Here is a 27,815-nt window from a genome sequence, read left to right as displayed (position 1 = left end):
GGGGGGGGGCTCTAAATTCAGCCTCTCACTCTCTGACCTAAGAGAAAACTTATCATGTTAGAGGAGCCCAGACAGTCAGAAGAAATGTGAAGAATTCAGGAACAAGCAAACCAGGCAAGAGGTTCGTCATAGTTACACACAGGTGCTTACGTCTGCTGTATGTGACTTTTACCACTTCTCCATAAATGGGAGAACTATATCCAATACCTCAAACATGTCTGAAACACCTAACTTACAAATTCCCCCACCCCTCACTCATATCACTTCATCATAATAGTAACAGCATAGTCATTAACAGGTCCAGCTGTCCCCTCTTCAAGCTAGAGCTACATCCCTATTTGAAAAGCTTGAAAAGATGTAAGTGTTCTGCCATAAGTTAGTCACATAAATGATGACTACATTCATTTTCAAGGATTTGAGAAAGTCTAGAGGACTAGGCTCAAGATTTAAAATAGAAATCTGAAAAGATCCAGTACTGTTACAGCCCACCACCCACTGACCCCCTTGTGTGGTTGGCAGCCCATTCCTCAGATACAGTCCTTGCCTCAGCCTCTGGGCCTGGGTGGTCCTGTCTTGGCATCTTTGGTTGACCGCTCTCTTACCTTGGACTTTGCGTGCCAAGTGAAGTGCAGGAAATTTGTCTCGCTGGGTACTAACAGGTTAAAGGATAGGGCGTAGTGACTAATTAGATCATTTCTCACATAATAAAGTTCTGCATCAAGACCTAGAAAAAAAATAGGGAAAAAAATTAAACGCCCATAATACCCTCAAAAGCATTAACCATCAGTATTTCAAATACTGATTATTATAAAAATAACACTGATGTACAAATGCACATCACAAACATATCCCACATGTGCTGCCTTACAAAGTAGGAAGAACACGGGATTTCATCATCGCCAACAAAGATTAAGAAACTGAGACTCAGGACAATTAAGTGGTCCTCCAGCTAAGCACAGGGGTGCTGGAGCCACAACTCTGGGAGCCACGCTTAAAAAAAAAAAAAAAAAAAAAAATCCATGCATCAATGAGGCACTTAACAAATAACAATACATCGTACATCCATATGATATCATATTATAGAGCCATTAAAGAGACTGAGTTAAATCGGAAAGTAGAGAAATGGAAAGATGCCAAGACATAGTATCAGGTGGGGGGAAACTGTACAACACATGTGTTAGAAAATCCCCTTTTTGTTTAAAAAGGAAAAAGAAATGAGCTTTGAAGTATACCAAATTATAAACAATGATTACTTCTTGGTACAGAGGTACAAAGTCTTAACAGTTCTTAAAACAATTCTATAATATTTGAATTTTCCCAATAACTATTATTGTTTTCTAAGTAGGCAAAAAAAGATCTATATTAAAGTGATCAAACTTAAATGACCTGCAACAAATATAAGGACAAATACCACTTTATAATAATTTTAAAATAAACTGTACAGTAGGTATTCTTATTTGTTTTTAGTAGCAAAAACTATTTTATGAAGTGGATGGGGGGGGGCGGGGGGGGGCTCTAAATTCAGCCTCTCACTCTCTGACCTAAGAGAAAACTTATCATGTTAGAGGAGCCCAGACAGTCAGAAGAAATGTGAAGAATTCAGGAACAAGCAAACCAGGCAAGAGGTTCGTCATAGTTACACACAGGTGCTTACGTCTGCTGTATGTGACTTTTACCACTTCTCCATAAATGGGAGAACTATATCCAATACCTCAAACATGTCTGAAACACCTAACTTACAAATTCCCCCACCCCTCACTCATATCACTTCATCATAATAGTAACAGCATAGTCATTAACAGGTCCAGCTGTCCCCTCTTCAAGCTAGAGCTACATCCCTATTTGAAAAGCTTGAAAAGATGTAAGTGTTCTGCCATAAGTTAGTCACATAAATGATGACTACATTCATTTTCAAGGATTTGAGAAAGTCTAGAGGACTAGGCTCAAGATTTAAAATAGAAATCTGAAAAGATCCAGTACTGTTACAGCCCACCACCCACTGACCCCCTTGTGTGGTTGGCAGCCCATTCCTCAGATACAGTCCTTGCCTCAGCCTCTGGGCCTGGGTGGTCCTGTCTTGGCATCTTTGGTTGACCGCTCTCTTACCTTGGACTTTGCGTGCCAAGTGAAGTGCAGGAAATTTGTCTCGCTGGGTACTAACAGGTTAAAGGATAGGGCGTAGTGACTAATTAGATCATTTCTCACATAATAAAGTTCTGCATCAAGACCTAGAAAAAAAATAGGGAAAAAAATTAAACGCCCATAATACCCTCAAAAGCATTAACCATCAGTATTTCAAATACTGATTATTATAAAAATAACACTGATGTACAAATGCACATCACAAACATATCCCACATGTGCTGCCTTACAAAGTAGGAAGAACACGGGATTTCATCATCGCCAACAAAGATTAAGAAACTGAGACTCAGGACAATTAAGTGGTCCTCCAGCTAAGCACAGGGGTGCTGGAGCCACAACTCTGGGAGCCACGCTGTCTTCCGAGAACCACCAATGTGATACACTTCCTTTTGGAAACAGACCTTCTCAGAGAAATGCCTACAAACAAAAGCCCCTTAACCCCACATAACTGATGAGGATTTACGAAGAGAGATGGGCACCTGGGTGAAAATATTAGTGTGAACCAAGGCCTCAAGACCCCAGCCAGAGATGACCTCGGCTTCTGTCAGTACGACGCACTGGCTGCTTGGACGGCATGTTACCAAGGTACACTCACACCACTGCCACACAGACACACGTCCTCTTCCCAATCTGAACTACAAGGTGGAGAACACCATACTTCTCGTATTCTTGGGACAGTCCTCTGCACAAAGCAGATGCTCAGTAAACACTTGTTAGACAAGTTAGAACTGCAGATAAAAAGAGAAATAATCGAGATGCCTGAGAAATGTTGGAGATTTCAAATCTCACTCATTGCCATATCACTTTCTTGCCCAAGGTCACATCCAACCTCAAATACACATCACATTTCTCAATTTTGTGATACCCCTTCTTAAAATAAAAATTTTAAAGGCAAAATTTAATCACCATCTTGAGTGGAAAACCAGTAATTATTGTGACAAAATACAAGGTAACCAAAAAAAAAAAGAATAAATCAATTAAAAGGAAAACAAAACATTACTAAATGCTAAATACTGTGGCCTACACCAAGGCAGTGAGCCTGAGCCCAGCTCATTGTTTACAAAAAGGGAGGAAGGGGATAATAGCAAGTGTTTGAGAGAGGTAAAGAATCAGAAGTTTTCTCTATGATAACCCAAAAGAACTTTAAGAATGAAAGCAGGGGTAAGTTCTCTCAATTGATTTACTGTTATTAAAAGTTGTGACCAGGTGTCCCTCTAGTAATGCATGACACATATTCCACACATAGGAGGGAAAAAGGTACAGGGGAGGCCAATTGAAATGTAAATTTCATACTTACTGAGCCTTATACCATGAGTCTAAAACACCTTGTGAGGTGAGGCTCTCATACCTCCTAAGATACAGATATAGAAATGAATAACTCTGTTATAGGCATTTCTCCTGTAAAATTAGTTTTCTCATTTCTGAACTGAATCTAATACAATCATTAATTCAGAAATGAGATTTGAGGCTTACATAGGGGAAAGTTGCTGCACTGGTTGAGCAGCGCTGCTTTATTGATCCTATAGAGGAAACCAAATGCAATGAGAGAAAGTTAGAGGTCTTCTGCAAAAGGCTCTCCCTGCCAGCAGAACAGGAAGTGCTAGCAAACAATTGGGGAGGGAGGACTGGTGGGGCTGGAGAAAGGAGGGTAGGGGAAAGAAAGTAAAAAGGTGGGAGAGAGGTAGGAGGGAAATGCAACAAGAAAGCTGGGTACAAAGAAGGCCATCAGCAAACACAATAACTGTAAATAGCTTAAAGTTTGCTTGTTTTTAAAAATGTTTTTTTACTCTAGTCTAGATTGATGCTGTTCATAAGAGATACACAATACCTAGAACAAAATTTTAAAATATATGCCAGGTTAAAAGGGGGAGAAAAACAAAGAAGTAAATATGGCAGTACTGACATGAGACAAATTAGAACTTAAGGTAGAAAGACTTTATATTAATAAATTCATTAATTAATATGAATTTATTAGTAAAAAAAGTTCATATTCATAAAAACATAAGATACAGTAGTACAACTAACAAACGAGCTTCCAATATAGAAAGCCAAAAAAAAAAAAAAATCAAGAAGAAATAAATCCACAATCATAGTTGGAAACTAACATCCTTCAGAAAACAAAAGATCAAAACAGATAAAAATTTAGTGTGGACATATAATTTGAACAATGTATTTATGGGACATGAAACAAGGGAGGTTAATCATTCTCCGGACGCGCAGGTCCAGCTGCCATGGCTCACGGGTCCAGCCGCTCCGCGGCATGTGGGATCCTCCCGGACCGGGGCACGAACCCATGTCCCCTGCATCGGCAGGCGGACTCTCAACCACTGCACCACCAGAGAAGCCCCCATTACACATTTTACAAAATGGATTCTAACTTGAAATAATGCAGGCTACCTTCTCTGATCAAATACCACAATATAGAAATTAACCATAAGGATAAAGTCAAAAGATGATTACTTGAAACGATTAGTAGGGACTTCCCTGGTGGTCCAGTGGTTAAGAGTACGACGCGGACTTCCAATGCAGGAGACTCGGGTTTGATCCCTGGCTGGAGAACTAAGATCCCACACGCTGCACGGTAACTAAGCCTGCGCCCCACAACTACAGAGCCCGTGTTCCCCAACTGCAGAGCCCACGTGCTCTGGAGCCCATGAGTCACAACTAGAGAGAAGCCGGCACACCGCAACGAAGAGGCTGCGCACCGCAACAAAGGATCCCGCATACCACAACTGAGACCTGACGCAGCCATAAATAAATAAATAGATAGATAGATAGATAAATAAATAAGAAAAAAAGGAGACACAAACTAACAATATTTAGGAAGAGTCAACGTTACTACAAGTCCTATAGATGTTAAAAAAAGAATATTATGAACAACCTAATGACAATTCAGTAATTTAGATAAGGTAAAAAAAATCCTTGAATTTACCAAAACTGACAAGAAGAAATTAAAAATCCAAATAATTAAAAATCTTCCCTCAAAGCTCCAGGTCCAGATGAATTCTACCAAAACATTTAAGGAAGATATAATACCAATCTTGCACAAACTCTTTCAGAAAACAGTCAAAGAAAGAACTTCCTAACTCATTTTATGTTACACTGATATTAAAACCTGACTAAAACATCGTAAGAAAATTAGACTGACTTCCCTCGTGAACATAGACACATTCTCTATCAAACATTAGCAAACTGAGTCCAGCAATATAGAAAAAGGTTAATACATCATGACCAAGTGTTTATAAAAGGTAAACCTTTAAAAATCAATATAATTAAACACATTAATGAATAAAAGGCAAAAACCCAGATCATCTCAATAGATGCAGAAAATGCATTTGGTAAAATTCAAAGCCTAATAATGATTTTAAAAAACTGGGCAAACTAGGAAGAGAAGTAAATCTTCTCAGTCTGGTAAAGAGTATCTACAAAAACACTATAGCTAACATCATACTCAATGGTGAATTTAAATTCTTATTTCTAAGATCAGAAACAAGACAAGGATGTCCACTTCCAACACTTCTATTCAACCTTGCGCTGGAGGTCATAGCCAATTTATAAGACAAAAAGTATAAAAGTTAGAGAGGATGAACTATAGCTCATTATTCACAGATGATAGGATTACATGTGCAGAGAAAACACTATGAAATCTATTATTAATAAAATACTACTAAAACCAATTCATGAATTTAGCAACACCTCAGAATACAAGGCCAATATTCAAAAAATTACTTGTATCTCTATATACTAGCAACAATTGGAAAATAAAATTTAAAAATCAATACCATAACATAAAAGAAAACAGTATCTAGAAATAATTCTAACTAAAGATAAGACCTCTTTACTTGGAAGCTACAGAACATGACAGAAAAATTAGAGATGACCTAAGTAAGTGGAGAGATACCATTCTCTTAGATAAGCCTCAACACAGTTAAGATGTCAAGTTTCTTAAATTGATCTATAGCTTTAAAGTAACCCTAATCAAAATCCTAACAGATTTTCTGAAGAAACAAATTAACTCTAAAATGAAATTTACATGCCAAAATAATCTTGAAGAAAAGAAAAGAAAAAGACAACGTTGGAAGACTCACACTACCTCATAGATAATGTAAGGATTCCAGTTATCATCCTATTTCACAACAGGATAAAGAACTAGAGTAATCAAGACAGTGTGGTATTGGTATAAGGATAGATATATCAATGGAACAAAACAGAATCCAAAACTAAACCCACAAGGGTCAATGGAATTTCAACAAAGGCACAATGGCAATTCAATTAAAGTGATGCTAAACCAAATGGATAAAGGTATGGGGGGGAAAAATCTTGAGCCCTATCTTACATATCACACAAAACCTGATCTGAAATTGATTACAGACCTAAATGTAAAGGCTGAAACTATAAAGCTTCTAGAAGAAAATGATTATCTTCACAACCTGGGTTAAGCAAAGATTTCTTGGACTGGCCACATAAACCACGAACCCAAAGAGAAAATATTGATGAATTGGTCATCATTAAAATTAAAAACTTCTGCTCCTTAAAAGATATTAAGAAAATGAAATTCAAGTCACAAACTGGGAGAAAATATTCACAACTCATACACCTAAAAGGACTTGTTTCTAGAATAAAGATCTCTTATGAACCAAAAATAAAAAGACAACCCAATTAAATAAAATAGGTAAAAGATGTGAATGTACATTTTGTAAGAAAAGATATGTAAATAGACAATGAGCATATGAAAAGGTGCTAAACATTATTAGTTATCAGCAAAATACAAATTAAAACCACAATGAGATACCATTTCCACTCACAAGAATGACTAAATGTTGGCAAGGATGTGGAGCAACTGCAACTCTCATACATTGCTGGGAAAGTAAAAATGTTCAACTACTTTGGAAAACAGGCAGTTTCTTATAAAGTTAAGCATATGCCTACTCAGACCCAGTAATTCCACTCCTAGGTAATTATCCAAAAGAAATAAAAACATATGATTCCACAAAAAAACTCATATGTGAACACTTTCATTCAGAATAGCCAAAACTGGAAACAACACAAATGTCCATCAGCAGATGAATGAATAACCAATTGAGTATATTCATACAATGGAATACTACTCAGCAATGAAAATAAACTGTTGAGACTCTGTAACAAAAGGGATGAATCTCACAGACAATATGAGTCAAAGAAGCTGTACACAGAGTACATCCTATATGATTCCATTTATATAACGTTCTAGAGCAGGCAAAATTAATCTGTGGTGACAGAAATCAGATTAGTGTGGTTGCTTGGGAGGGGGTTGGGAGGGAGATTGGTGAACTGATTACAAAGGGAACCTCCCGGGGTGATGGAAATGTTCTGCATCTAATGGGGGGTATGGTTACATAGGTGTATGCATTTTTCAAAACTCGACCAACTGTATCTGCACGTTTCATTGTATGTAAAGTTTATTTAAATTTTTTTAAAGAGTCAACAAGTTTTTACCTCTCTTTTCCAGTCTTAAAAAGCTTGCATACCACAGAATGTTACTATCACCAACATAAAAAGTTTCAGAAAAAAAGAATTAATCTTAAGTGATCAACAACTTCCAAATTTAAATTTCAAACATCATTCACAGGGAAATGAATTCTGTTCCTAATAAATAACAGTTATAAGGTTATTACTGGTAATAACAACGATGTGTAAATATTTAAATTTTCCAGACACAGTTCAAAGTGTCAAGAACATCTAGGAGTTCTGTAAATTCAACTCCACATAAAGCTCCTTCCCAGTATCTCAGCTACCTCATTCACTGAGGATTCTGGAACCAGTTTATGAAATTTCTACACACCCTTATCCTGTGACTTATGGCAGACTCCCAATGTACCTGAGACCAACCCACTCTCAACCCAACCTTCAGTGATCCTTTTATTCCTCAACTCCAACAACCTTCATCCATACCAAAGCAACCCATTTCTATGGACAGTGACAATATATAAATTGCTCTACCTCCAAAATCTTACATTGTAATTATCTCAATAGTTAGTAGCTCCTCAGCTCCTTCCCTTTGTTACAACAGCTGTTCTGTGGGCTCATAATATCACCAGTGTCCATAATCCTCTTGTTTCTCCCATTTGATTATAGCAATTATTTCCTCATTTTCTTCTTACTGGCCTCAACGCCAATTACTGCAATTACTTTCTTACCAGTACCCTCAACTTTCTCCCACAGCCTATATCAAGACATGCATACCCTACCCTGAAAACAGCCAATCTTGAACTTGACTTGACACCCCTACTCCTTGCCTTCTCTGGTGCTATAACTGAATGCTGCATAATCCTGAATGAAGTCATTCCCACAAATGAGTCACTAAAAAACCATGACTTCTATGCTCAACAAATAAAGTAATATACATAAGCTGTTGAAAGTTTGGAGCCCTGTGATACATATCTTAATGACCACCAAAATAAACTGAAAATTTTAAATTCACTACCCTAGATTGAGGTATTGAAACAGTAATACAACTGTTAAACAGAGTTGCTGTTTCCTGACTAGATTTTGAAAGCAATTTATTTTGAAATAGCCATTCTTTTTTTTTTTTTTTTTTCTTGGGGTACGCGGGCCTCTCACCGTTGTGGACTCTCCTGTTGCGGAGCACAGGCTCCGGACGCGCAGGCCCAGCAGCCATGGCGCGCAGGCCCAGCAGCCATGGCTCACGGGCCCAGCCGCTCCGCGGCATGCGGGATCTTCCCGGACCGGGGCACAAACCCGTGTCCCCTGCATCGGCAGGCGGACTCTCAATCACTGCGCCACCATGGAAGCCCTGAAATAGCCATTCTTTATTAACTCAGGTAGTTATTCCTAGTTTGGAAGGGTTTGAATTTCTTCAAAGAAGCCATTTTAATGGTTCAAATTAGGTTCAAATTTTCACCTATCAAATTAGCAAATACAGTCTGTTCTGTCATAAGACAGGTTCCTGAACACCAATTAGCTTATAAGTGGTTAGTAAATAAAATAACAATACCAGTACAACACAGAAATTGTGTCAGTTTACATTTGAATTTTCCCAGGCAAGGGGAACTGGAATAGCAGGTAAAGAATTATAACTTTCAGTGGAAAAGGAAAAGACCCTCACTCAACTCAGCTACCACCAGGCAGGAGCCCTCTGAGCCCTATTTTAAGAAAACTAAAAATAAGCACCTGCACGCAGGGCTCTCTCCTCAGAGGAGTACCACCAGTCTCTGCATGGCTCCTGGACCTAGGAAGATGCATTTTTTCTTGTGTCCAACTCTATGGCAGCCCCAATGGCTTAGAAAGCTGCTCTCATCTGCACTATCTCAAAAACATGCAAGCCAGTGATTTCCACCCTATTATGTTTTAACATCTTTAATTCTCCTCTGAAGCAGCCTCAGCCACCCTAAGTGGTTTGACCAGGCTGTCCAAGTTATCTCATAAGGTACCAATTATGCTTTTGTTAGTAATTGGTTTGAAAACTGCAGAGGTCTTGAATGGTTTGCCCTTAACCTTATTCTTCCCATAAGTCCTGTTATTTTCAGTGACTTGGAAACCTTAAAGGTTTGTTTTTTTTTAATGTATTTGATGTTGTAACAGAAATGCTTATGTTCTTTAAATACAATACTGAATGTTAGGCAGTGTGCAGCAAGCAATTTGTGAACATATATCAATATTTTATAAATATTTATACTCGGACCCACTAAGTCCAATTTGAAAAATTCATCCTAAGGAAACCAAATATAGATCCAAATGTTTATGTATAAAGATATTAATCAAAATAAAATTTAAAATTGAAGAAAAGTAACAATATAAACTACCAGCAACAGAGCAGTAATCAATAAACTATAATATATCCATAACAGAGAACAATAGTTTTCAACAATTTCTCTTTCTTTGGAGAAGAAGAGAGGTGGTACTCTAAGCCATTATACCCCTTCAGTCAAATCTCTCCTGTTCATCCACGTGACATGTTGAGCTTCCCCTTTGAAGACAGGTTTTAATGACTAAAAAAACACTGAAAAAGACTATGAAGCCATGAACAGGGCTGTTACAAATAAATTTTAATGAATTGAGTTTTGCTTAGAATGTTACATTAAATAAGAACAGGCAAGATACAAACTATATACAGCAAAATTTTAATAATGTCTGGCATCTATAATAGTTCCCTTGCATAAAATAGGTGTTCAATAAATATTTGTCTGGTGAATTAAATGTACATGTATATGCACCCTCAGTGTTCACAGCAGCACTATTTACAACAGCCAAGACATGGAAGCAACCTAAATGTTCATCAACAGATGAATGGATAAAGAAGATGTGGTATATATATACAATGGAATATTACCCAGCCGTAAAAAAGAATGAAATAATGCCATTTGCAGCAACATGGATAGACCCAGAGATTATCATATTAAGTGAAGTAAGCCAAAGACAAATATCATACGATATCACTCATAGTGATACAAATGAACTTATTTACAAAACAAATAGACTCAGACATAGAAAACAAACTTATGGTTACCAAAGGGGATGGGGGGTGGAGATAAATTAAGAATTTGGGATTAACATATACACACTACTATATATAAGATAAATGAACAACAAGGACCTATTGTATAGCATAGCAAACTACATTCAATATCTTGTAATAACCTATAATGGAAAAAGAATCTAAAAAAGAATACATATACATTCAGAATATATATTCAGTTATATATATAACTGAATCACTTTGCTATACACCTGAAACCAACACAACATTGTAAATTAACTATACTTCAATTTATAAAAAGGTTAAAAAGAAAGAGGACCTGCATTAAAAAAAAAACCTGTACATGTATATGTACAATGTGTGTGTTCCATTTCTCAAAAAAGAAAGGAAATACCAAAATATATGAAGTGATTGACTATAAATGGTGGCTCATGGGTTATGCTTTTATTCTTTTTCTTAAATTTCCTATGAAAGTTAAGTTAAACTGGGAAAAATAAAAATTAGTTTTCAAAAACATGTTTAAAGAAATATGCATACAGCTACAGCAATGCACTGAACAAAAACCCAATTACTGACTAGAGTAATCCATGAAGGCCAGTAAAAGCTAGAGAGAAAGCCCTCAAACAACAAAATTCAATTTTAAAAAATCACATTGGTAAAGATATCTTTGATATATCAAGATTAACACTAGTAATAATAATTTACTAATGACTAAAACACCTTCCTTCAACTTTCCCTTAAAATACCCAACCAAAAGGTAAAATCTGGCAAAGTACTATGAACTGCAAAGCTCATAGTGAAAAGTCCAAAGCTCAGAAAGAACTTCACCATGCAACAGTGACAATGGGGCTGAAAGGAGAAGAAAATCCCTGGACTACGCATGCTCACTGTCTGAATAAGGATAACATGGGAAATCCTGAAGACGACAGAGAAGACAATAAAGCTATAGGTTTCAGGGAAATCAGAAGCGGGCCAAGAATTACATTCCCAGACAAATTCTCATCATATGTGAAGACAACAGATTCTCAAAAAATACACCGATTATGTATCTTTCCCCAAAAAAGCTACTCCAAAACATACTGAAAGGTTAATAACACTTTTATTTCTAACGTGAGGTAATCATTTTACACTGAGGTTTACATAATACATAATAATTCAAGTATAATCATCATGAATATAACTCTAAATGAAATGTAATGAGTCCAAAAAATTCCCCAAATATTAGAAATGCGAAGAGAACCCAATGTAAATACAATCTTCCCAAAATAACAGAAATATGAAGAGAACCCAATGTAAGTATAATCATGGTACAAAACTATCAGTCTATGACTGATCTTAGCATGTTGATACGTGTATCTCCATCCATAATTAATACAGCTGAGTGGACATGCAGACACACCAAGACCGTACTCTAAAGGAAATTCAATTCTTTCAAAGCATCAATAAGAGATTTAGAAAAAGTGATCAGCTATAATGAAAAGCACAGTCAATTTCATAAAGTAGAAAACGTACAGGCCACAATCTGACCACAGGTAAGAAGACAGAGAGTGAGGGAAAACATAACATAATAGATTGTGAAGTACCATCTATATCAAAGAGTTACCCATGTTCTAAGATTTCAACTACATAAAGAAAAATGAGAACATAGAAAAAATACTGGAAAGATATTTACCAAAGACTGCCAATGCACGGTTAAATAACATATACTTTTCTTCTTCTTTATGGTCCTGTACACTTTCCAAATGGCCTATCAGTATGTTTTTACTCTGATAATCAGGAAATAAAATTAATAAAATAAAAAGAATTTTAAACAAATTGATTTTTAGAAAAAGATGAAATCTGTAGAGACTATCATACATTTATTTCTGAATGTAATCTTTTTCCTTCCCCATCATGCTCAAAACAATTTTTAAGTAAAAGTGAAAGACAATGAAGACAGAATCTAGATAATCTACTTCTTTCTAATTGCTTCTAATTATTAGTGTTTCAAATATGACAATAACAATTAAATGCAATCTCAAAGCAGGGGTAGTAGACAGCAAGGCTTATCATTGTCTGAGAGTGGTGTGGTAGCCTCCACAGAGGAGAAGTGGGCAGCGAGGAATGGTTAGAGAGGCAATGAGGGAAACAGTTTATTCAGTGATGTTTTATTGAGCCAGCTGGGCACAAGACAGGAAAAGGGTAACTCTTTAAAAGACCAGGAAACAGAGCCTGGTAGAGGGGAGTGACTGAGAAAGTAGGTTGGGGTGTCCTGATCAGAACAAGGAAGTTCCAAGGGCTGAGAAAAGGACCAAGTCCAAAGTGGCCATTTCAATGAGTGCCTTATTTAGAAAAGAGACCTGAGAACCAGGACACCAGCATGGTCAAAGGAGTAACAGCTGAGAAAAAAAAAAAAAAAATCACAGTAGATTTTAATATCCTTTGGGATAAAGGGAGGGAAATAATGAAAGCAAGTCAGGGTATAGTCACTGAGGGTCATCTTGCAACTGAGTGGCTGCAACAACCCTAATGGGTCAAAGGTCATGCAAGTATCAATAAACCTCAATGATATCAAAACAGACGAGGATGCTGAATCAGTGTCCTGGGGCAAAACAATCAAAAATCAAAGAAAGAAAGAAAGGATATAATGCATGATAAAAGCTGGTCCCTTAATAAACAATCCAAGAAGGAAATTAAGAAAACAACTCCATTTATAATAGCACCCAAAAGAATAAAATACCTAACAATAACTTTAAAAAAGGAGATAAAAGGTTTATCCGCTGAAAACTACAAAACATTGCTAAAATTAAGGAAGATCTAAATAAATGGAAAGACATCCCATCTTCATGGATTGGAAGACTCACTATTAGTAAAGTTAAGGTCAAAATACTACCCAAAGGGATACATCAGTGCAATCCCTATCAAAATTCTAACTCCTTTTTTGCAGAAATGGAAAGGCAGATTCTCAAATTAATATGGAATTGCAAGTGGCCTCCAACAGCCTAAACAGTCTTGAAAAAGAACATAGTTGAGTCACACTTTCCAATTTCGAAACTTACCACAAAGCCACAGAAACCAAAACAGTGTGGTACCGGCATAGTGATAGACAGCTAAATTGATGAAATAGAACTGAGAGTGCACAAATAAGCCTATATATTCCTAGCCAATTGATTTTTTAAAAATAATAATTTATTTGGCTGCACTGGGTTTTAGTTGTGGCACACAGGATCTTCATTGCCATGTGCGGGATCTTTAGTTGCAGCATCTTTAGTTGAGCCGTGTGGGATCTTTTTTTTTTTTTTTAGTTGCGGCATGTGGACTCTTAGTTGCAGCATGAAGGATTTAGTCCCCTGACCAGGGATTGAACCCCTGCATTGGGAGCGTGGAGTCTTAACCACTGGACCACCAGGCAAGTCCCTAGCCAACTGATTTCTGACAAGAGCGCCAAAACCACTTAATGGGGAAAGAACAGCCACTTCAACAAATGGTGCTGGGACAACCTGATATCCACATGCAAAAAGAATGAAAATTAGACCCCTACCTCACACCATATACAAAAACTAATTCAAAATATATCAACAACATAAATATAAGACCTAAAACTATAAAACTCTTAGAAGAAAACAGGAGTAAATTTTCATGACCTTGGATTTAGCAATGGATCCTTAGATATGTCACTAAAAGCAAGAGCAACAGAAGAAAACTAGATAAACTGGACTTCATAAAATTAGAACACTCCCTAACACCATACACAAAAATAAACTCAAAATGGATTAGAGACCTAAACGTAAGGCCAGACACTATAAAACTCTTAGAGGAAAACATAGGCAGAACACTCTATGACATAAATCACAGCAAAATCCTTTTTTGACCCACCTCCTAGAGAAATGGAAATGAAAACAAAAGTAAACAAATGGGACCTAATGAAACTTAAAAGCTTTTGCACAGCAAAGGAAAACATAAACAAGACGAAAAGACAACCTTCAGAATGAGAGAAAATATTTGCAAACGAAGCAACTGACAAAGGATTAATCTCCAAAATTTACAAGCAGCTCATGCAGCTCAATATCAAAAAAACAAACAACCCAATCCAAAAATGGGCAGAAAACCTAAATAGACATTTCTCCAAAGAAGATATACAGATTGCCAACAAACACATGAAAGGATGCTCAACATCACTAATCATTAGAGAAATGCAAATCCACAATGAGGTATCACCTCACACCAGTCAGAATGGCCATCATCAAAAAAATCTACAAACAGTAAATGCTGAAGAGGGTATGGAGAAAAGGGAACCCTCTTGCACTGTTGGTGGGAATGTAAATTGATACAGCCACTATGGAGAACAGTACAGAGGTTCCTTAAAAAACTAAAAATAGAACTACCATATGCCCCAGCAATCCCACTACTGGGCATATACCCTGAGAAAACCATAATTCAAAGAGTCATGTACAACAATGTTCATTGCAGCTCTATTTACAATAGCCAGGACATGGAATCAACCTCAGTATCCATCGACAGATGAATGGATAAAGAACATGTGGCACATATATACAATGGAATATTACTCAGCCATAAAAAGAAATGAAATTGAGTTATTTGTAGTGAGGTGGATGGACCTAGAGTCTGTCATACAGAGTGAAGTAAGTCAGAAAGAAAAAAACAAATACCACATGCTAACACACATATATGGAATCTAAAAAAAAAAAGAAAGAAAATGGTTATGAAGAACCTAGGGACTGCACAGGAATAAAGACGCAGACCTACTAGAGAATGGATTTGAGGACATGGGGAGGGGGAAGGGTAAGCTGGGACAAAGTGAGAGCGTGGCATGGACATATATACACTACCAAATGTAAAACCGATAGCTACTGGGAAGTAGCCACATAGCACAGGGAGATCAGCTTGGTGCTTTGTGACCACCTAGAGGGGTGGGATAGGGAGGGTGGGAGGGAGGGAGACGCAAGAGGGAAGAGAGATGGGGGTATATGTATATGTATAGATGATTCACTTTGTTATAAAGCAGAAACTAACACAGCATTGTAAAGCAATTATACTCCAATAAAGATGTTAAAAATTTTTTTAAAACCCTGCATATTGAAAGTCATTATCAAGGTGAAGACAACCTAGAAAATGGAGGAAAATATTGCAAGTTATGCATTTGATAAGGGTCTAGTATCCACAATATATAAAGAACTCTTACAACTCAACAACAGAAAGACAATTTAAAAATGGGCAAGGGACTTGAAAATACATTTCTCCAAAGACACACAAATAGCCAACAAACACATGAACACCAGCAGTCATTAGGGAAATACAAATCAAAACCACAATGAGGTAAAACTTTATACTTACTAGGATAGCATTAATTAAAAAACAAACAAACAAACAGAAAACAGCAAGTGTTAGCAAGGACATGGAAAAACTGGAACTTCTGTACATTGCTGGTGGGACTGCAAAACGGCTCAGCCACTGTAAAAAAGTTTGGTGGTTCCTCAAAAAGTTAAACATGGAATTACCACATGACCCACAATTCCACTCCTAGGTATATATCCAAAACTGAAAACAGGTACTCAAGTACTTAACACACATGTTCATAGAAGCATTATTCACAATAGTAAAGATGTGAAAACAGCCCAAATGTCCATCAACAGATGAATGAAGAAACAAACTGTGGTATCTATATAGAAATGGAATACTATTCAGTCACAGAAAGGAGTGAAGTATTGATACATGCTACAATGTGAATGAACCCCCAAAACATTATGCTAAATAAAAGAAGCCAGATAGAAAAGGTCTCATATTGTATTAGTCCATTTATATAAAATATCCAGGATAGATAAATCCACAGAAATAGAAAACAAATTCGTGGTTGCCAGAGGCTGGGGGAAGAGGGAGGTGAGGAAAAACTGCTTAACGGGTGAGGAGTTTTATTCTGGAGCAATGGAAATGTTATGGAACTAGACAGGGTTGGTGGTCGCACAACATGGTATATGTACTAAATGTCACTGAATAATTTGTTCACTTTACAATGGTTAATTTTATGTCATGTGAATTTCACCCAATATGTTATTATTTTTAAAGAAGAAAAGAAAAAAAGCTGACCCCTGCCCAATAAATGGGGAGGGAGTGTACTAAAACTGACTTCCAGTGACTAGAAAGTATTATGAGGAAAATATCACTCACAAGAAGAAAGCAGGTTTCAGTTAAGCCGAAGAGATAAAGCAGCAGTATGAAAGAGTCAGAGGAGACCTCAAAACAAAACTGGAGCTCTACAAGATAAAACTGAAAGGCCCAGCAGAACAGAGGACAGAGCTGGCGAACTAGAGTGGGTGGAAGGTAGAAAGGGCCTCTGCAGGAAAGCAGGCAGGAACAAGGGCGAACAGCCCTGGATTGAAGAGGTAGCATTTTGTTATTAGAATGTATAGAGTTTTTCTCTTCGAACCTAAGATGAAAAACATTTCAGTTCTTCGCCTATAATAATCAGACTTAAATTTCTCACTGCCAATTCCAGCAAAGTAGGAATGTTACTCTATTGTTAGAAAATATGACATTTATTCATAAGTTATTTTTAAACAACCCAAATTCCAAGCTGAAAATCCAAAGTTATTTCTGCAAAACTCTCAACAGCCATCAAGGAATATTCATTTTCCTCTAAACAATATTTAAAAAAAGCTCAAGCTTAATTCAAGGAAGGCCTGTGTTCTACATGACCTGGCCTGTGTAGCTCAAGTTCAAATAACACAATAGTTTAAAAATTATTCTAAACGATTTTAAAAGTTAACTATTGGATTCCTAAGGCCACAACAATGGTCAATTAGTGTCAATGACCAAACCACCTCCCTTTAAAAAAGAGCCACCTTACAGCACAAAACAAAATACATTCCAGGAGCTGTTCACACATCTATCTTCCCCACTACCTTGCACCTCACAAGCAAGGCTGGGGTCTTAGGTTATTTGTAGGTACTCAAATGTTAGATGCATGAATGGCTGGCTGTAGATAAAAATCAACTACATCAAAGATAGATTTTTAAGGGAAATGATGTTTTAAAGAAAACATGAGGAATCAGTTAAGGTAGAAAAACAAAAGTGATGTAGAAACAGAACTATAGCAGAGTTTTTGCTAATGAGCAGCTGAGTGACCTTTGTCAATCAATTATTTAACCACCTTCTCCAGGCATCAATTTTCTCAACTATAAAACAAGGGAGTTAAACCAGATAAAGTTAAAGTCCCTCCTCAGCCCCAAAATTCTATTATTCTATGATATCATCCATGGTTTCCAAATGTCAGCCAAAACTCTATTATTCTATGATATCATCAATGGTTTCCAAATGCTAGTCAAAGCTTAAGTTAAAAATTTACTTAGGGGCTTCCCTGGTGGCGCAGTGGTTGGGAGTCTGCCTGCCGATGCAGTAAAAAAAAAAAAAAAAAAAAAAAAAAAAAAAAAAAAAATTTACTTAGTCAAAATAATCTTCTAGGTTCTGAGGACAGTGTGGTATACAAGCCAGAGGAAAAAAGCCAAAATCACTTACTACGTATGAAACCAGTAAATACTCTGTATTTTAACCAATGCTGAAATTAAATAAATACAGAGCTCTTACTTCAAATTTTCCTGGTTTATGGAAACTAACAAACTGAAATAAATACAATAAAGTAACAATTTGTCCATCAAAATCTCATAAACCTAGCTATAGTCAAATTATACGTAGAAAATTAGCTGAGACCTAATATTTAACTACATCATAAGAAGGGAATTTACAAATGTTAGACTATAGGAAAGGGGCATCCTATCTTCATAATTAAAAATGAAAAAGCACATAAATCTTCAATCCCCATAGCTGTTTAAACGATATTCTTGTAGATTAAATGAGATGTTTCATGTGATCTCTGCCCATTCAGATTTTCCTCCTACATTTCTGCTGCAACCATAAATGTCTGGATAGAAGTGGGCTGAGAGTACACATGTACACACAGAGAGTATAAAAAGAATTAAAGTGAGCTTTTAAGAGAAAGAAGACATCAACAATGGAAGACAAAGTAAACATACCCCTTCCCTCCACCCCCTTCCTACAGGCTGCCTCCTCATCCCATGCCTAAAACTGGCCTCTTCAAAGGAAAGGCAAGAGGTCCATCCTTTGGTCCCTAAGAAGTGGCGAGGGGGTCAGCATCGAGAAAGGGAACCTCCTGATCCTCTCAAAGAAAAGCCAGCATCTGCAATCACTGAGCACCTTTCCTCACTCTGCCACTTTAGGAAGAGTACATGATATGTGATCAAAATCAACAGCTCACTTAAAACAATCCACTGGAATGGCTATTAGTTGCCACTGCTTTAACAGATCAGGCTCCAGGATACAACTATTCCAGTACCAAGCATCTCCCCTCCCGTGTCTTCCATTTCAGTACATAACTTTGACTGTAATTCAGTGATCCCTGAAAATGGAAACCCAAAGCTCTCCATCACAAATGCTGTGCTCAGGTTTGCCTCTCTAGTACCTGTGATGATATGACCTTTGAGAGAAGTTGTGTGGAATCAAAGGGAGAGTGTGGTCACTTTTTTTTCTCTTCACGAGTATTGTCACTTTTGATTTCAAATGGATGACTCAAATAATACCGTCACCTTCCCCATCTGAAAATACTACAGCAGGTGGATAAGAAATTATAAAGAGGGCTGACACTAAAACACAGGATCAGGGAACAAGATTTCACATCCAATTAATATAGCTGTCATCTTAAAAAAAAAAATCCATAAAAGAATTCCCCCAAAGATGTGATTTGTACCACAACTGCAGAGATGTTAAAGGTGCTCCCCAATTCCTATGTAAGAATAGTAAGTAACAAAAACATAACCCATGATCTCTAGCACTATAACATAAAATATGAAGCATGCCCTGCCATAGCATGAGAATGTTCTAGTATCTGGTAAAATGATACTCTGGAAACTAATTTATCATTGGTTCCTGCACTATTTAAAGAAGAAAATGATCTCACCAAGCTCATGCATGCATTGCAAGTACAGCTCTAGAGTAGACATGGAGTAATTTACTCACAGTTTGACATAACCACCATTCAATTTCTTTCATAGTCAACTCCTAATAAGGAGCACACACTCTCAGTCAGCTGTGGAGGCCATTAGTAACTTAGAGTTGGCTATTATGGCCAGGGGCTCAAAGCACAATGGAGAACTCACAAACATCGTTCCTCCCTCCCAGCAACTCCAAGTGCTAACTTGGAGTCCAGTTCCAAAGCTACCTGAATTCTTTTCTAAGGCAAGTCACTTAGCTCTCCGCTAGAAGTTAGTGCCATGACACCAGGGATCTATATCTGCTTTATTCACCAAAACACGTCAAGCCCCTAAAATAAGGCCTATTGTACATTCAATAAGTAATTGCTCAGCGAGTGATAAATGTTGCTACCCAAGGCAATCAACCAGGTGATGTCTAAGTGACCTCTCTTTCTAACATTCTATGATTTGAGTTTTTATCCAAAAACATACAAATCCCCCACCAATAACTAAAATAAATTATTGAGGATTATGTAGCATTTTCATATACATTATGGCAATATGATAACAGACATCCTGCTATACATCTCATATATGAGGAAACCAACACTCAGAAACATTAATTACTTGCCTACCCACATATAACAGAAGGAGGAGATGGACTTAAAACTCAAATATGCAGATTCCAAATCCAATATTTTCTCACACCATGTTAGCTAGTATAAACCCACATTTGTGCACATGTGCACGCATGCGTAGGTATACAACCTTAGTGCTTTTTCTTGAAATTAGACTAAATTCTCTCCTTTAACAAATAATCTAAGGAGTTAAACAACTTTAGAAAAGATGCAAACAATCAAAAAGATAATCCTTGGCCACTTCCACTTCTGGACAAGATAGAATAACAGGACAAGATTAACCCTCTCGTCTGAAATTATCAAAAAACAGACAAAATATATGAGAGTTCAGAAAGACAAAGACAGCTAGAGTACATAGGACAAAGTACCAGAGAACAGAGAGCTACACAGAGAGAATTTCCAAGATCTGCAGAGGGTTGCCCCTCGAGCCTTCAGCTGAGTACTGATCATGCATAAGGAAGCTACACAAGGGCAGAGAAAAAATAAAAGGTTAACCGTGCATAGCACTTCATACATTTTGGAATATCACCTATTCCCACCAGCCAGACTGGAAAACCTCATGAGTCACAGGTCAATGGAGAAAGTACACGGAAGGGTCTTAACTCAGTAGTGGGGAATAATTGGACCTACAATGAGCACTGCTCCTGTCTTATCTAACAAGTCTTAAAAGCAAGACCAGAAAAGATCAAACTGCTTCCAAGTAACTTAACTGGTCCCAGAACAAAATGTAAGAATAATTACAGGAATACAAAAATATCCAGCACCCAACAGGGTAAAATTCATAATGTCTGCCGTCTAGTCAAAAACTACCAGGCATGTAAAAAAGCAAAATAAGTAGATAGACAGACAGATGACAGATCAACTGAAACCAACCCAGAACTGGCAGATGTTAGAATCAGCAGACATTAAAACAGCTATTGTAACTGTACCCCACAAAAAGTTAAGTAGAGACATGGAAGATATAAAAAGACCCAAATCAAATTTCTAGAGATGAAAACTACAATGTACGAGATGAAAAAATACACTGGCTAGGATTAACAGCAGGTTAGCATTTCAGAAGAAAAGATTAGAAATTGTTTTCCGGCTTTTAATTATTTTTCCGGAATCTCTCTTGAATATTCTACATCCTTCAACTGTAGTGTGGACCAGCAGTCTGCTGAGAGACCGCTATGTGCCAAGCCATGAGGTAGCCTTAATGCAGTAGGGAAACTATAGAACATGATGGGTACAGCGATACAGATGTGTTTGTACATGGTATAGAGCTATGGAAGCCAAGATGGGGGGCACCTTACTCAGAGCAGGGGTTCAGGGGACAGAGACTTGGGAAAATTAGGCAACTTCAAAGGAAATAAGCTATTAAAACTAATTGATTTAAACTTACATTCATAAGTTCAGGCCAATCCCCTTTTGGATAATAACTTAGCGGGCAATGGGAAATGATCAAGAGAATGATGACCCCAGTAAGGCACAAGATAGTGAATCCAAAAAAACAAAAAGAAAATATGATTCAATCATTTATTCATTCACTGAACTTTTACTGAATATCCTACTCTATGCCAGGCACTGATTTAGGTGCTGGGCATACAGAGTGGAACAATATAAAAGGTCTCTACTCAAACAGAATTAGCCTTCCTACAGAGGGAGATGGAAACAACAAAAGTATCAGGTACTTAAAAGAAAACAAGGTGGGGGCTTCCCTGATGGCACAGTGGTTAAGAACCCGCCCGCCAGTGCAGGGGACATGGGTTCAAGGCCTGGTCCGGGAAGATCTCACATGCCGCGGAGCAACTAAGCCCGTGCGCCACAACTACTGAGCCTGCACTCTAGAGCCCGCGAGCCATAACTACTGAGCCTGTGTGCCACAACTACTGAAGCCCGTGTGCCTAGAGCCTGTGCTCTGAAACAAGAGAAGCCACCTCAATGATAAGCCTGCTCACCGCAACTAGAGAAAGGCCGCACGCAACAACGAAGACCAATGTAGCCACAAATTAATTAATTAAAAAAAAAAAAAGGAAAAGAAAACAGGGTGACAGAACAGAGTAGCACTGAGGGTCAACCCTAGGAAGGCAAGGCTCTCTGAGGAAGTAACATTAAGCTAAGATCTAGAAGGCTCTAGCCATGTAAAGATCTAGGAAAAGTACATAAGGCAGAGCAACCATCGAATGCAGACCCTAGGGTGAAAAAAGCTTGGCACCAAAGGAACTAAACGGTGGTATGGTGGGGAGCAGGGACAAGGGAAGAAACAGGTGGCAGGCAAGAGTCTCTACATAAACATTCATTTAGAAATCAGGAAGATCTAAGCCTAGATATTTGGTATTTATGAAGTACTGTTAATTTCTTAGGTGTGATAATAGTTATTACAAAATTTTAAAGAATTCCTATCTTTTAGAGATACATACCAAAAAATTTTATGTCTGAGTTTGCTTCAAAATAATCCAAGCAGAAGATGAGGGGGAGTAGGACAAGGGAGCAGATTGGGGAGTGGAGAAGTATAGACCAAACAGAACTGGCCATGAGCTGATAGTTGTTGAAGCAGGATGATGGATACACAGAGGTTCATTATACTATTCTGTCTACTTTTGAATGTTTGAAATTTTACATAATAAATACATTTTTAAAAGCAAACATTTAAAATATAAGGAAAGGTATTAATAAATATAAATGCCCCCCTTCACAGGGGACTTATTAGGGCTGCAAAATTATTCTATATGATACTATACTGGATGCATTTGTCAAAACCCATATAACTACAACAGAATAAACCTTAATGTATGCAAAATTTTTTTTTTAATTCAGGCGGCAGGGGGAGTTGGATGAAGGTAATCAAAGAGTACAAACTTTCAGTTATAAGATAAATAAGTACTAGGGATATAATGTACATGATAAAGATAATTAACACTGCTGTATGTTATATATGAACACTGTTAAGAGAGGAAATCTAAGAGTTCTCATCACAAGGAATGAAATTTTTTTTCTCTTTAATATTTTATCTATATGAGATGATGGTGTTCACTAAACCTACTGTGGTTAATTATTTCATGATGTATGTAAGTCAAATCATTATGCTGGACACCTTAAACTTACACAGTGCTTTATGTCAATTAAATCTTAATAAAACTAGAAGGAAAGAAAATCACGTAGGAGGTCAAAGAATCCTAGGATGAAATATAGAATGTTAATAGATGCCCCCTTCCAGAACCAGCTTTTGAGGGATTCAGATGTACCCATAAGCTTTCATCAGGGGGCCCTGTAAGGTCCTCAAAGTCTAAGAACCCCCATCACAGTGTGCAAAACTTAGTATGTGTGGGATCCACACCCTTGTCTAGGAAAAGGCCCTAAGGCTTTCACAAAATAAGGTTGAGAACCACTGATATTTCTCTTGCCAGCAACTTCTTAGCTGAAAAGTGAGTTGCCATTGCTCTTAAACCTAATGGTAATATCTCACTGCCATCATTTGTCTACCCTGCAAGGACATTACTACACAGCCATTACCACAAGTAAATAATTTACCACCAGTGAATTTTACAACTCTGAAAGAAAGTCGTGACAGGTACCCAAAAAAAAGGAAAGGTGGCAAATTATGTCTGTCTCCTTCACAGTATCACCTTATTGGGACTTCCCTAGTGGCGCAGTGGTTAAGAATCCTCCTGCCAATGCAGGGAACATGGGTTTGAGCCCTGGGCCGGGAAGATCCCACATGCCACGGAGCAACTAAGCCCATGCGCCAAACTACTGAGCCTGCTCTCTAGAGCACGCGAGCCACAACTACTGAGCCCACGTGCCACAACTACTGAAGCCTGCGCACCTAAAGCCCATGCTCTGCAACAAGAGAAGCCACCGCAATGAGAAGCCTGCACACCATAATGAAGAGTAGCCCCCGCTCGCCACAACTAGAGAAAGCCCGCGTTCAGCAACAAAGACCCAACGTGGCCAAAAATAAATAAATAAATTTATTATTTTTTTTAAATCACCTTGTTAAAATACTATATTTCATTTAATCTAAAATGCACCATTTTTTTTGTGCCACTAAGAAAGAAAAAGAGCTGTCAATTAACTGATGATTCATCATTGATTGTGAAATGGTTCCAATTTCAGAGATGTTCAAATGTGAAAAAGCCGTACATCTTACAATTCATGCAACATGCCATTCAAAAATCTCACTGGCTGGGCCCCATCTCAGATCTCCTAAACAAACTGCTCAGAGTAGGTATAGGAATCTGTACTTTGTTTAAGCCCCTCAGATGATCTGGTTAGATAAAGACTGAACTGTTAACTTTCAGAGGCAGCAGAGTAGAGAAGGCATGCACTTTAGAGTCATATAGCCCTAGACATCTCTGTGACCTCCAGCAAATTCTGTAATTTCCCAGAGCCTCAGCTTTATCTATAGAAAAGTGCCAATGCCATCTACTTCCAGTGGTTGATAAAATAAAAGAAAATATGTGAAATAGTTGACACAGAGCAAGACATTTATATAAGAACATGTTCATTATTTATGAACAAGACACAACGTATCTGTCTTATGAACAAGAATGGGACCTATTAAATTACTTTTCAGAAATATTCTACCATTCAGCACTGTCACTTGCTGGGCATAGTTAAGTAGAATCAATTAATAAGTGTTTATTACTTAATTCAGCAATACACACTTTTGTTCTGGCACACCACATTTTTAGAGGTCCTACATAAATGAAAGCTGTTTAATAACATCTTGATTAGAAAACATTGTACTTGATGTACATCAACAATAACACAAAAAAGCACACTTTTAAGCATAATATAATTTCAGAGTAGCTAGTGGCTCTACTTCATGTCAAGTTTTTGTTTTTGTTTTGTTTTAGTATGTATAGCTGGTAAGTTTTTTCAGAACACTGGCATAACTGTGTTAAAACCCCAAAAGTAATGCTGTGGAACTTCTCAATTTGTGATGCTCAAAAAAATACCTACATGTTTCATTTGTTTCTAAAATGATCCTTAAAATCCAAACAGTGTTCCAGGCAGCACCTTCAGAACTGACTAGTCAACTCAGGATATGACTCATAGGGGACAGGTTAGCCATAACTGGACAGAGTTCTCCCACATGTATAGCACGAAGAAGGAAAAAAAAAACCTCAAAACCCACAATTGCACAATGTCTCAGTCTTGTTCTCCCAGTGAAGAACACATGGATTCAAATTAATGCTGCATCAATGCCACCAACCCTACCCAAAGGCCCAGGATTAAGAGTGTGCTGCAAGGTGCTAACCCACCTCCACCAGCACCCACCTCCTCACAGTCTGGGCAGTGGCAGGATATGCCAGACACCAGCAGAGAGGACACCCTCACTGCCCTCCCCCAAACACTTGGCCTGAGGTTGAAGAGGAAGAGAGGTGCTGAGAGGAGAGGAACACGTGGCTCATCTCATCTTTCTTTTTCCTCAACCATTTCTCAAAAAGAGTCCTTCAGTTCAGCTGCCCAAATGTGAAACTCAGATTCCTCTGTGACTCCTCCCTCTTCTTTAGCCCTGAGGTGTCCTCCACTAAGTCTTCTCCAAACTCCCAGAAAATTCCTCACAAATCCATCCCACGCCCCCCTCAACAGTCCTAGTTGATTCCTCTTACCAGCACAAGGCTGACTCTGTCCCATTTCCCAGATCCAGCTTTTCAGTCTTCAGGCCACCCTTTTCACTGGGGCCGAAGCTGTCTTTTCTAGAACCCAGTCCTATCTGTATACTCTCCTTTCCTAAGTTCAACAGTTCCTCATTACCTATAAAATAAACTTCAAATTCCTAACCTAACTGCAACCTACCTCCCAGCTTTATATTCTGCCACTGCCTGGTTTTGCCAAATTTTCTCACCTTAGCCTACTCCTTGAATTCACACACATCTGCCTCCATACAGCTATGGCTTTGTTCGTGCTATTTTCTCTGCCTGACATGAAATGCTCCTCTTTTCTGTCTTTCAAGTTCATCCTTCAAGATGAGGCTCAAATGTCTCCTTTCCTGGAACACATTCCTGAAAGCCCCTAAGCCTCTCCACTCCCCCTCCTTCTACAGTCAAAAGTAATCATTCCCACAAAAACTTATATCAATCAGCAGTATAACTCTTATCTCAGTGTTATAGTTGGAGATACAACTGTTAGTCTCCCCTACGAAATTTGAGTTCTTCAAGAAAAGGAATTCAGTAATTTTGAATTGCCATTTTCTACCACAATATATGGTACTTGGTTGGGCTTCAAAAATTTTTACAGGGCTGATTTGGGGAGCAATGATCTCAACTAGTATTGAACTGATTTTAAAAAGGATGTGAACAACGCTTAACTCTTTCAGAGGATATTTATTTTAATGGAGAGACAAGTTATCCAAAGTGAATTTCTAATTGGTGTGAGGCGGAGTCTATTCTCAGAAGTCCCCCTGACTCCTACAGATTCCCTATCACCACCATCACCGCTGCCATGACCAGTTTATACCATACCCCCCACCCATCAGCATCTTATTCCCACACGCCCTGGTACTGCCCCAGCCACAGACTGATTTCACCAGCTCTGGACTTCCAGGGAACTCAGCTATTAGAATTATCAAGTAGATAGAGAACAGGAGAGAATGCAGATAATAATCAAGACCACAGATGAGCACATGTGGCAGCAGGCTTGCCGATTCTACTCCTTAAGCATTTTGGTTAATCACAGCTCCTCCAGAGCTGACGAAGAGGCAATATGGATTCCAGACTGAGTCAAGACCTGGCCCTCTATTCACTGCCCAAAGGGCCCCAGATCAGTCTTCATCAGTAAAATGGAGAAATGGATGCCTACACTGCAGCCTAAGCAGGGCCTGGGGACACAGGGATGCCACATAAAACGTCTGAGGCTTTTGGAGTCTCTATACCGATGGACTTCTATCAAGACTGCATGCCCTACTACCAAGGAATGAGCTAGTTACATACCTCCTGCACATCTGTTTCCTCATCTATATTATGGAAGTAACAATACACACCCAAAACAGGGATTACCTTTGTACCTGACACAGGCAAGGTTGCCACACGTCAGCAGCACTCTAAATTCAAGTGTCAACCATTTCTGTGACCACCACCACTACTCTTCCTAATACTGTTAGTACCAAAAAACTACACATCACCAGCTCTTCAATAGTCAAAGCCCAACAATTTACACACTGTAGAATGACCACTTGCCTTTACCCCCATCCTCCTAGGACTCCTCTAAAATGACAGTAATGAAATCACAAAGACATTAAACCACAAACACAGAAAGGGAAAGAAGACAACGCAACATATATTTCAACAAACTTTTGCAAGATGGGAAGCAGTTGAAGGAGTGGTCACTGCCTCTCAGAACCTCTAGAGGGACTCAGCCCTGGATGCAACAAGGGCCACCAAAGGCTGGCTTGAGGCTCTGGCCTGTCAAAGGGGGAGCCTCTGATGAGGGGCATTCAAAGCAGTTGGGCCCCCAGGTCCAGCAGGAGACCCAAAGTTTTTCTGAAAAAACTGAACCACAGAGGCTGGTGTACCACCAAGCACACCAGAGGCAGCAGACTGCAGGTGTCTTCTCTGCAGACACTGACCAGTCCCAAAGAAAATTGAAGGGACT

General features: G+C 38.2%; 1 protein-coding gene across 1 annotated transcript in view; it reads right to left on the bottom strand.

Moving 5' to 3' along the window:
* RYK (receptor like tyrosine kinase) overlaps nt 1-27,815 on the bottom strand; it is a 101,150-nt gene that overhangs the window by 65,852 nt on the left and 7,483 nt on the right. The window contains exon 3 of the mRNA XM_024746222.1: nt 2,107-2,228. Coding sequence (XP_024601990.1) covers nt 2,107-2,228 — 122 coding nt within the window. The remainder of the gene's footprint in view (nt 1-2,106; nt 2,229-27,815) is intronic.

The sequence above is a fragment of the Neophocaena asiaeorientalis genome, unplaced genomic scaffold (assembly GCF_003031525.2).
Source record: "Neophocaena asiaeorientalis asiaeorientalis breed wild unplaced genomic scaffold, Neophocaena_asiaeorientalis_V1.1 scaffold437, whole genome shotgun sequence".
Lineage (NCBI taxonomy): Eukaryota > Metazoa > Chordata > Mammalia > Artiodactyla > Phocoenidae > Neophocaena > Neophocaena asiaeorientalis.
Note: the sequence above shows the minus strand (reverse complement) of the source record. Positions and strands in the feature narration are given on the sequence as shown.